The sequence below is a fragment of the Schistocerca nitens genome, chromosome 1 (genome assembly GCF_023898315.1).
Source record: "Schistocerca nitens isolate TAMUIC-IGC-003100 chromosome 1, iqSchNite1.1, whole genome shotgun sequence".
Classification (NCBI taxonomy): domain Eukaryota; kingdom Metazoa; phylum Arthropoda; class Insecta; order Orthoptera; family Acrididae; genus Schistocerca; species Schistocerca nitens.
The window spans coordinates 627284542-627296632 of NC_064614.1; the positions used below are offsets into that span (position 1 = coordinate 627284542).

Here is a 12091-nt window from a genome sequence, read left to right on the forward strand (position 1 = left end):
TGTATCAGGCCATTTTTCATTGTCAGTACAGGTTAATTTGTATTCATTGAATACGTATGAATATATTGTCTATTCCAATTTTTCAGAAAGACTTCGTCTGAGTCTTCGTGAAAGAGTGTGATGGCAATTTTGGCAGTGAATCAGTCAATTGTACAAATATATGAATTTCCTAGGAATGAACCAGGAGTTCATTGTCTTCTCTGCTCGACATTAGTGTTTTGCTTGGATTCAGATAATGACTAGAATCGTTTTGGATTATCTAGCTACTTGAACACTTATACAAAATATTTATTTTGACTCCTGGATAATTTCAATCTAGCATTTACCTTATTTAGACTTTTAAATAAAGAAGCTAAATAAATTTTCTTTTGACTGCAGTTTTCTGCATCCATTACTCATAATTTCCATACTTTTCCTTTAAATATTTTCGTTGTCGTTACCTTCCCGCTCTTTGAGTCTCTCGTATAATAGATTTGATTTTTAGTCGGATTGATTTCCTTGTGTACTAATTCGTTTCGAACTCATTCTTTTCTTCAGTTCTCATAATTCGGCTGTAGACGGATGAGCCAAAACATAATGATGGCCTGCTTCATAACGAGTTGGTCTACCTTTGAAAGGAAACACAGCAGCATTTCTGAGTGGCGTATATTTCACAAGTCGTTGGTAGTCCGCCAGAGATGAGTGGGCGCGGAGACGGCACCCAGTAGCGTCCCAGATGTGTTTCATCAGGTTAAGACCAGGAGAATTGCGGGGGCAAGACATCAATGAAACTTCGCTCTAATGCTCTTCAAATCGCTAAATCACGGTTCTGACCTTGTTACATTAACAGTTATCCTGCTGGAAGATGCCATCGCCGTAAGCCGGCCGGTGTGGCTGAGGGGTTCTAGGCGCTCCAGTCTACGGTCGCAGGTTCGAATCCTGCTTAGGGCATGGATGTGTGTGATGTCCTTAGGTTAGTTAGGTTTAAGTAGTTCTAAGTTCTAGGGGACTGATGACCTCAGATGTTAAGTCGCATATTGCTCAGAGTCATTTGAAACATTGGAAGCATTGCCGTAGGAGAAGACATCAAGCTTGAAGGGATTCAGGTGGTCCGTAGTAACGTCTATGTGGTCTGTAGCGGTCAAAGAGCATTCGATTACTACCACGGGTCTTATAAAAGCCTGGGTGAATTTCTACTACTAGGTAATACCTAATCCAGCAGCCAGCACCCGTGGTGATAAGCATGTTTCAGGTAGCCGTTTACCTGGATGACAGCGTATCTCGACACGACCATCGACCTGATACACGAAAAAACGTGATTCATCCGACCAGTTGTCACTTTTCCACTGATTAACTGTCCAGTCTTCATGATCCCGTGTCCATTACAATCGTAATAGACGATGTCGTAGTGGAAACTCGTACTAGTCTTCTGCTGCATGGCCCCATTTTCAACAATGTGCGCTGAACGGGGTGTTCCGAAACATTTGTGCCTGCACTGGCACTGTACTGTGTTTCCTGATCTTCTGTACAGAGCGAATAATTCCCCAGGCTCCACTTGATGAGGGATGAAACGCCAACGCCTTGTCGGCTGCTCGAGATTTCATCGTATTTTAATCATTTCTCGTAATGCTCACGGCAGTAGCAGCTATTTTCGAGGTGCTCGTTCCCAGGTGCTTCGCAATAATCATACCTCTGTCAACGTTGCCCATATCGACGCTGGAATGACTACCCGTTCGTCTCTGGCTCCGCTTGTACATACTTTCCTTATCGCTTTACGTGACTAGTACGTGATCAGGCGGTATTTAGTCTGGTGGTGGACAGTGGTCATCATGTGCTCGCGCATCACTATATATTATTAGATGGTTCCAGTACTACATTTTCGAAAGGCGTGCCGTCAAGAATTTCATCTTCTGTTATTGATCAAGTGTGAAAATTATTCATTTCAACTTCTCCACGTTCGTACACTTGGCGTGCGACCATTCAGCCAAATAAGAAACTGTTCGTATTCAACTTGCGTGCCTGCTTCATCCCAGTATTATAGTATTTATAGTTACCAATTTCAACGGTATATGGCCGTCTGCATAATCGATTTGAGGATTTTGGTGTTCAGTGAGTTAATTTGATATAGTTCCAATAGAAGCATTTTGCAGTGCTCCTTGTTAATATCCATAATATCTGCATGTAAAAGTCAGGGTTATCTGTGTTAAAATCCATTGTTAATTTCGAATTCTGCAGGAACTTCACATCATTTTAAATGTCATACATTTTTGTCGTGTTACTTTATGTACAAGTTATTTGGTGTTTGTTAGTAACTTTCGACGTATCTTAACTACAAATTTGCAAATCACAAAAGAACTAAAGGAATTACTGTGACTTATGTGTCAGGACAAAATAGATGGAACTATTTTTATAACTATTTTCATACAATTACGAGGCACCAAATTGTCTTAATGGACCTAATTATTGGAGTGACACGTGTATAGTCACATGCGTCCAGTAATTACATCATATTGTAACATTAAGTATATTACAGGTTTAGGATTTATTTAAACTTCGATTAAGTTACGTGTGAACTGATAAAGAGCAAATAATACCACGAAACGCTTCGCTATAAACTGAAAAAACAATTAAATAATACTCATCTGTGGTTGCTGGCAGTGAAGTGCAATATTCGTATATCTTCTTGGTGAACGAATTAGTATTTGGAGCCCATCGCTAGGTAATTAATTAGATTTATTAATCGCCATGAAACAAACACAAAAGAGTTTACTTACAATGTATTGCTAACTTGTTAGCGTGGACTTCAAATAAAATGAAGGCCATATGGGAAACGTGGTGTAAGTCCACGTGTATAAATGTGGTGGGAGAATAATTTCAACAAATAAAAGTGATTCTTTTAATGGGTATTCTCACGCTACATGGAGGAACGTAAAAATATTATATGCTTAAATAGTCATTATGATGTTCCACAATAATATTTATTTTTTGTTTCACTATGAATCGGCTTTCTGCTTTTTAGGCTATCCTAAAATGATTTAAGTAAACAGTGAATCGTATTATTCTGTGCCTGCAACCTGCCTGTATTTTTATTATTACATACGTGTGGGAGTAATTGTATATCCCTCAGTTGTTTGTAACGAATAAAGAGTTCAGTTGGCATGAATGTGCCCAGGGACAAAAGAGGTGCTTCTAACTTGTATGTACAAAAACACTTTTTTCAGTATGAGGTTTTAAATAATTACAAAAACATGAAAAGAAATACTGTTCTTGTTTATTATAAACCGATTAGCATTGCCAGGTGTAGAAGTATGAAACCGGAATTTGGTTCAGTAATCACACATCTGTGGTTTGAAACTGATAAATGATATTTTATTCAGAATAATCTCCACTGATATTTATACATTTCTCCCACCTCTCTGGCAGGCTATGAATGCCACTACAAAACAACAGTTCTTCTTTTGAAGCGAACCAGTCGGCGAACCATTTCCGTACATCGTCATACGAACTGAAGCGTTGTTCAGCTAGAGCGTGGACCAGTGATGCAAATAAATGAGAATCGGAAGGAGCCAAGACTCGAGAATAAGCCGCATGCGATGGTATTTCCAAATTGAACGCCTCGATCGTTTCCATGAGCCGTTTTTCTGTGTGTGATGGGGCGTTATCATGGAGCAGTGTGACTGTGTGTTGTTTTTTCCATATTCCGGTCGTTTTTCACGCAATTCTCGATTTAAAACTATCATTTGCTGTTGGTAGCGATCAGTGTTAACGGTTTGAGATGACACCCTTCTGATCACACCAAATACGGAGAGCTTCCTTCTTTCCAAAGGGTTTTGACCTTGCAGTGGATGTCGATGGTTTGCGTGGATTCACCCATGATTTACGACGCTTAGGTTTCTCAAAATATATCCATTTTTCATCACCTGTCACTATTCAATGGAGGAACGACTTTCTTTTGTATTTGGCGAGCAGCATTTCACAAGTGGTCACTCGATTTGCTTGCTGCCTTTCATTCAGTTCATGCGGAACTCATTTTTCCGCTTTCTGCGCTTTTCACATAGCTTTCAACCGAAGGGAAAAGGCTTTCTGCCTCACATTCAGTTGTTCCGCGGGTTTCTGTTGAGTGCGAGTATCATCTTCATCCATTGTCTTCGGAATTTTTCGGTGATTTCCCACGCTCGTCGTTTCTCATGTCAAATTACCACTTTCGAATTTTTTGAACCACTCAAAACTCAGTGTTTCCCGAAAGCTTTGACAAACATTCGATGCGATTATGCAGTAGTTTTCTTCAAGCGATAACAGAAAACCAATGATGTTGTTCGTAGGCAAAAAACTCGACATGTTTACGGGTTAGATACTGATGCATGGAACTTGGGTTACTGTGTGTTGCCATTCGTCGTCAGGAGTTACAGGATGCAGGTGGCGCTGCAGACGCGGTCTCACAGGCCCTACACTGGTGGGTAGCACCACCTGTAGGGAAATTACGGTTTCATACTTCTACACCTGATATTTAATATTTTCAAACTGTTGATAAACCGCTCATGTTATTGAAGAGACTACATCACTCATATGGTGGTGACAACTTGGCTTTCGGAGCAGTAAAAGTATAAAAAATCTCTCATTATCTTTGTTCTTCCTGGTGCCAGAACATTATGAAAACACGTCAGTTCCCAGCTAACGGGTTAGTTTGCTTATGTAATTGCAGGTAATGAATGCCGTTCATGAGGACCTACTGTAACACAAAGATTTTCCAGTGATGATTAGAGCACGTGTCGAATTCTTTACAATGGTCCAGCCCAACCGCTGCACAACGAGACAGCGTACAGTAAAAATAAAACTGCTGTTCCAGTCACAGATTCGGATTGCTCATAAAATTGCGAGTTCAGTAGCAGCAGGCACGATGATGCTCACGCTTTTATTAAAAGACGATCAACTTAATTCACTTCACTACGCTTTCAAAGTAATTTTCTCAAGTAACCTATAACTACAGATAGCTTGCCTGCGCACAGGATATCAAATGGTATGGACGGAGGAACTTCTGCGTTCATTTGTAAGTTAATTTGTAAATGCCTCAAAATGCTGTAGAAATGAAGCAGGTACAGTGGCCGTTGGTATCAAAAATCCACGCCAAGGCGACGATTTCGTCGAGGAACACCGGCCGCTCTGACATCGAGACGCCTGGAGCCACCCCAGTGACGCCAACCTGTGTGTGGGCGCAGAACTACCCCTCGGCTGGAAGTTTAAGCGACCGTGGGCAATACGGTCGTCGCTCATGTTGGCAGCAGGACCTGTTGCTATCAGACGAAGCATACAGTGTCAATGACCCGAGATTCCAAAACTACTTGGAGTCGCCGCTCAGTCTCATTTCGTTTCAGTGCTTAGCACGCTCAGTTCGTTGCAGTGCTACATAGGTTTAGTTTAGACAGTATTCTGTAGGCTGTATTTCGTGACCAGAAATCGCGCGGTAGTATCAGCCGCTTTGCGCTCCATGTGTTTTTTCCACTGCCACGGAGGAAGCAGACATCGTTACGCACAATTTTTATCACTGATGCGTGGTACTTACTGGAATTAAGGAAAACGTGGAAGAGAGGGCTCACCTATATAACTTTCTATTCACACAACCTGTTTATTTAACAATACATAACCATAAATTTTTGTTTACAAAATGAACAAATTCGCAAAATTCCTTTGACCTTAAATTTTTAAAAAGCAATCAAAACAGCAAACAATATGACAATCATTACAAGGCGGCTGGACCTGGAGCCCGCCAGTTATTGGGTGAAGCAGCGGCGTTTACTACCGTGCTGGACACAGTCTGTCTTTTTAAATGCCATTCTGCAACACATGAAAACTATATAAGCACCACTGATGACTAGAGCGATTCAGTTACTGAAACAGCTGACGTAACTTTAATTTGAGAGCTGTATGTCGAAAAGTTCGGGGTTAGGATGCGTACCTATGCCTAAAGGTTAAACAGATTAGGGAGCAATATGACAATGATAAGGCTTGCTTCAAAGCGACCAACCTCTTCATTTCAATCGGCAACCACGGTGCGACTGGATCCCAACCCGTCGCTTTTGACAATTTTATTTTGACTAAAGAGCTGGTGACAGTTGGCTGTTAATATTTTCAAGGTTAAACTGATTGTCAGTTATGAAGACCGCTCTGAAGGAACGTCTTAAGCTTTACTTGTGAGCACTTATTACAAGAGAGATGACTCGGCGGAACCACAAGATCCAGCTAAATTACACTAATAATGACCCGGTATTTCAAACACAGCAACGCGTCAGATTATAACTAATGACTGAGAAATGCAATTACAATCAAAGAACTGAACCAGTTAAAATCTAAAACTAACCACAAGGTCCCTCTTTTCTTTAACGGCAACCTGTGCCTTAGTGTAATTGTTCCGGTTGTATTTACGACTAGGTGGCTCTGAGCACTATGGGACGTAACATCTATGGTCATCAGTCCCCTATAACTTAGAACTACTGAAACCTAACTAACCTAAGGACATCACACAACACCCAGTCATCACGAGGCAGAGAAAATCCCTGACCCCGCCGGGAATCGAACCCGAGAACCCGGGCGCGGGAAGCGAGAACGTTACCGCACGACCACGAGCTGCGGACTTACGACTAGGTTCAAATGGTTCAAATGGCTCTGAGCACAATAGTACTTAACAGCTGAGGTCATCAGTCCCCTACAACTTAGAACTACTTAAACCTAACTAACCTAAGGACATTACACACGTCCATTCCCGAGGCAGGGTTCGAACCTGCGACCGTAGCGGTCGCGCGGTACCAGACCTAAGCGCCTAGAACCGCTCGGCCACTATGGCCGGCTTACGACTAGGGTCTGATTCATTAGAACATAAATGATCGGGTACAAACTAGCCAGGAAAGACAATATAATAGCGGAACAAATTTTCAAATGGCAACTAGTGTCTCAGTACAATGCTACGGTCTATATTTACAACCAAAGAGCCGACCGTGTAAAAAAAAAAAAAAAAAAAAAAAAATATGAAAATTTGTGGTGAGGACTATGGGACCAAACTGCTGACGTCATTGTCCCCTAGGCTTACACTCTACTTAATCTAACTTAAACTAACTTATGCTAAGGACAACACATACACCCATGAACGAGGGAGGACACGAACCTCCGACGAGGGAAGCTGCGCCGACCGTGACAAGACGCCTGGGACCGCGCGGCCATCCAGCGCGGCTGGACCGAGTAAAATTCTGAGGGTCGGGTACAAACCAGAACGGGCAAATGCCGGTTGGTTCCTTTGAAAGGGCACGGCCGACTTCCTTTCCTAATCCGATGAGACCGATGACTTCGCTGTCTGGTCTCCTCACCCAAAACAACCCGACCAACCAACAAACCAGAAAACAAAGGGAACAGGTAGACAATGAGACAAATCACCACAAGGATTACAGAATGTTAATCCCATTTATCGGCAAGCAGTTGCATGGATCTACGGTGCGTCGCAGCGGTTACTGATTGGTGCCGATGAAAGCCGGGTATAAGATGGGAGCCAGGCCATGAGCCGTCGTCCGACACGAATGTTGCCACCAACCGACGGGATGTCAACTTGCTGTTCTTAGTCGACGCTGCTCCTGGTCAAGTAATCCGGTATCTTCTCTCTGTGCAGTCCCTCCTTGCGCAGCTCGTGGCTTCGGCCGCTCGGATCTCGTGACCACCTCTTGTCGCGACGCTACCGCCAACCCGCAAACTTCGTAAATCCCTCTCGGGCCAGCGAGCTCCGTATATATAACGGCAACCAAAGCCCTAAGGACACAACCCACAGAAGCCAACTCTTCCTCATAGATATAGGCAATGGGGCCGCAAGAGAGATAATCGATACTACACCTGAGTCAGTGGCGCCATACAGAAAGTCTACTAATTCAATGGCGCCACGGCTCAATCACGTCTTTCGCGGTAGAGCGCTCTAGCAAAGCCAACCGTGTTTAAGAAGCAAATATTCGGTTTGCACCGCGAGAGATCAACCTCACTGTTTGATTAATGTTAAATCGATATTTCTCTTCGTGCTGCCTCTGTTTCTGTGCTCGCATCGTGTTTCCACACACGGCTCCTCACTACAACTTTTAATTCGAATCCTGATCTTTCATAAGTTCTCTCCATGAATCGGAATAGCTATCGTTATCTGTGTCTGTTATTTTTGTGTCTTTCCATGTACTTGTGTCCTGGCCCATAATAAGCCTGTAACCGCCCATGAAGCCTGAAATTGTGGACTGGCTAGTCGCCATCTACTTGTATCGACACTGCCCCTCCGTTCAGTGTGTCTACGAGAATATGTCTTCTTTTGGCTGTCTGTTACTAGTCTGCAGTCTCCTCTTCTATTTATTAACCAATTAACTTCAGCCAGTTGTCGATCTCACTGCATTACGTGAAGCAGAATCTGACGCCATCACGGTCCGGAGAGCAGCAGCTGCTCAGGTGAGGTTCCTCTAATCTGATGATAGGGAGACGGTGACAGGTAGAAGTAATTTATTTCTTTCATGTCGTTCCCTTCGAAGGCAAAAGAAACGATCAAGATACAATACTAATAACAATGCACAACAAACACATTGCACATCAAACATCAAAAACACAATGAAAATGAGCTTACTATTTAACGTTAGTACGGAAATGGACAATAACACAGCTGCATGTTTAATTAAGTGTAAAGTGAGATACAAACAGTTCTCCCTCAGAAGGCGCTGGACTTGCTCCCTTTTCGCCCTGTACATGGATATTACAATATCTATGTGAATAACCTATTTCTACCCTGAAGGATTTCTGCTTTGTGATGTATAGTGTGAACATTAATAAAAGCGATCAACTACGGGGGTCAATTCCTGACTCGAAATGGAGCAAAAAAAAGGTCCCATGAACACGTGTCCGGAAAGGCATCGTTACTACATTGACGGCGATGACGAATGACAGTTCTTCCTACCACATGCCATGTGTGCCTGGTGTGCAGCAGGCTGTCCGATTGAAGTAGCCTACTGTAAGAACCAGATTGGCCCGCTATTCATGCCGGGAAAAGCCAAGCAGATGGAAACGGTCAAGGTTCAGCACAGCTATACGAAAACAAGTCCCTCACAGCCATTAATCACATCATTTCAAGCCGTTTTTGGGTGTTTGTATGATCATGGCTCCATTCAGACAGACGGACGCGCAGGGAAGCGGCGGACTGTGCGTACACCAGATTTGGAAGACCGGGTTCTACAGGATATTGAGACGAACCCTACTACAAGCTCCATAGAAGTGGCCCTCGAACGTGGTTTAAGCCAAAGTACCATTATGTGTATCCTGCATGACAACTACTACTATCCCTATCACCTGCAACCCCATGGAGACCACTTTGAACATCTGTTGTGACGTGGATCGATGCAGTTGTATACTGTGTTCCGGGACGATTTGTTGTCTTTGCACGCAAACCGTCCGTTTCAGGACAGATGTTCATACGACCTTATTCCCTCTACTTACAGTCAGGAATCCGTCCCTGCAGTTTGATGGTTTTGTGAACGTTTTCCCTGCGTAGAATTTCATTTATGCTAATAGTGCGTGAAATGACTAACAAAAATGTGGACTTCATCTTTTTTTCTCCTGTGTCCTACAAACACGTTCCGGTTTCCGCAGGGCTGTTCAGCAAGGCGACGTCTCTGCGCCGCCTGCTGCTCGCCGACAACCTCTTGAGCGTGGTCCCGTCAGCGAGCAGTCTACCACAGCAGCCGGTGGTCATCGACCTCACGTACAACCTCGTGCAGACTGCCGAGGACTTGGTCGCATTTGGTGCATCGCGTGTCATTCTCGAGTACAACAGCTTGTGGTGCCGCGACAACATCCCAGCGTCCGAGCTCAGCAAATTGGACAGGCCACAGAGATGTCGCTTGTTTCGGCGGCGGCCTACCCGCTACGACGGCCCAGCCGGTCTCGTCACGGTCACTGCGTCGGGACTCCTCGACGATGGAGCCCCTGCAGTAGCCCACGAGGCGACGATCGATTTTAGTACTACTGCTACTGCAACTACAGTGTCTGTAAAACATGAAACAACCACTGAGTCACCACCTACTTCCGAAACAAGATTTCCATCAACGACTGACATTTTAGGCTCAAAAGATCTAAATATAGACGGGGGTCATGTCACGCTCGATTCTGAATACACCACATCTGCGAGTACGATTCCTGCAAGCCAGGACTTTAGTGCCAGTACTATGGATCAACCACAGACGAAAACTAGCACAGAAACAACCGTAACGAAAGTCAATTTTGACATCGTTGGAGATACAAAATCTGAAGCAAGAGCATCATGATATTTCTGACTGAAAATAAATATTCCAAATGAGCACAATGTCAGTGAAAGCAATGGAAACAGTAGTTTATAATCAACTAGTACCAGTTGAATGAGCACTGGAGCAACGCGTTAGCCCTAAAACCATATTACCAATCTGAAATAAACTATTGTAAAAACCAAGTATCAGAATTTTCGAATTTTACTGTCTGACCAGCTACATAATTAGAAACGTCTAAATTGCAATCTTTATAGCTAACAGTTCTAAATACAGACCTTACTGCAATAATCTCTAGGAAAACTGCCAATTCTGGACAAACGCCGCATCTAGAGGTGTTGTAAAACAGCAGTTATCAGCTTCAGTATCAATGGTCTCAAAAAATTAAGATAAAAGGAAAAGAAAGTTCGTAGCAAAAGACGTCAAAACTTTAAATTACAGTGCTCGCAGCTGTCAGCTCTGAAGATACGAACTGCCACATTCCTAACGTCAGTCTTGGAGGTGTGTGTACTAGTAGCACATGAGATTTTTGCCCGCTGTTAAAGAAGCTCCTAAAGATATTGCTAATTAGAAATGACAGTCTTCAAATAACGAATGTAAAAATAACATGGACTAACTGTTATATATTTATAAGGTTACAAGCTGTTAAACTTGCAACTCTGTGGTGTCCAGCTGCCAACAGTGAAACAACATGAACTACCTCGCCAGTGCTACAATTAAAATTATAAGATAAGCTCTAAACACTTGTATCATTATTTCCCATACTTTCCTGCGAATGATGTATGAATGGTATATATACAGGGTGAGTCACCTAACGTTACCGCTGGATATATTTCGTAAACCACATCAAATACTGACGAACCGATTCGACAGACCGAACGTGAGGAGAGGGGCTAGTGTAATTGGTTAATACAAATCATACAAAAATGCACGGAAGTATGTTTTTTAACAGAAACCTACGTTTTTTTAAATGGAACCACGTTAGTTTTGTTAGCACATCTGAACATATAAACAAATACGTAATCAGTGCCGTTTGTTGCATTGTAAAATGTTAATTACATCCGGAGATATTGTAACCTAAAGTTGACGCTTGAGTACCACTCCTCCGCTGTTCGATCGTGTGTATCGGAGAGCACCGAATTACGTAGGGATCCAAAGGGAACGGTGATGCACCTTAGGTACAGAAGAGACTGGAACAGCACATTACGTCCACATGCTAACACCTTTTTATTAGTCTTTTTCACTGACGCACATGTACATTACCATGACGTGGAGGACGCATAAATTGGCCAGCCCGTTCTCCTGATCTTACACCTCTGGACTTCATTCTGTGGGGTACGTTAAAGGAGAATGTGTACCGTGATGTGCCTACCCCCAGAGGATATGAAACAACGTATTGTGGCAGCCTGCGGCGACATTACACCAGATGTACTGCGGCGTGTACGACATTCATTACGCCAGAGATTGCAATTGTGTGCAGCAAATGATGGCCACCACATTGAACATCTATTGGCCTGACATGTCGGGACACACTCTATTCCACTCCGTAATTGAAAACGGAAACCACGTGTGTACGTGTACCTCACCCCTCATGGTAATGTACATGTGCGTCAGTGAAAAAGACCAATAAAAAGGTGTTAGCATGTGGACGTAATGTGCTGTTCCAGTCTCTTCTGTACCTAAGGTCCATCACCGTTCCCTTTGGATCCCTACGTAATTCGGTGCTCTCCGATACACACGATCGAACAGCGGAGGAGTGGTACTCAAGCGTCAACTTTAGGTTACAATATCTCCGGATGTAATTAATATTTTACAAT

General features: G+C 43.2%; 1 protein-coding gene across 1 annotated transcript in view; it reads left to right on the forward strand.

Moving 5' to 3' along the window:
- LOC126236638 (leucine-rich repeats and immunoglobulin-like domains protein 1) overlaps positions 1–11015 on the forward strand; it is a 113191-nt gene extending 102176 nt beyond the window's left edge. The window contains exon 6 of the mRNA XM_049946096.1: positions 9625–11015. Coding sequence (XP_049802053.1) covers positions 9625–10298 — 674 coding nt within the window. The 3' untranslated portion in view covers positions 10299–11015. The remainder of the gene's footprint in view (positions 1–9624) is intronic.
- The last annotated feature ends 1076 nt before the right edge of the window (positions 11016–12091 follow it).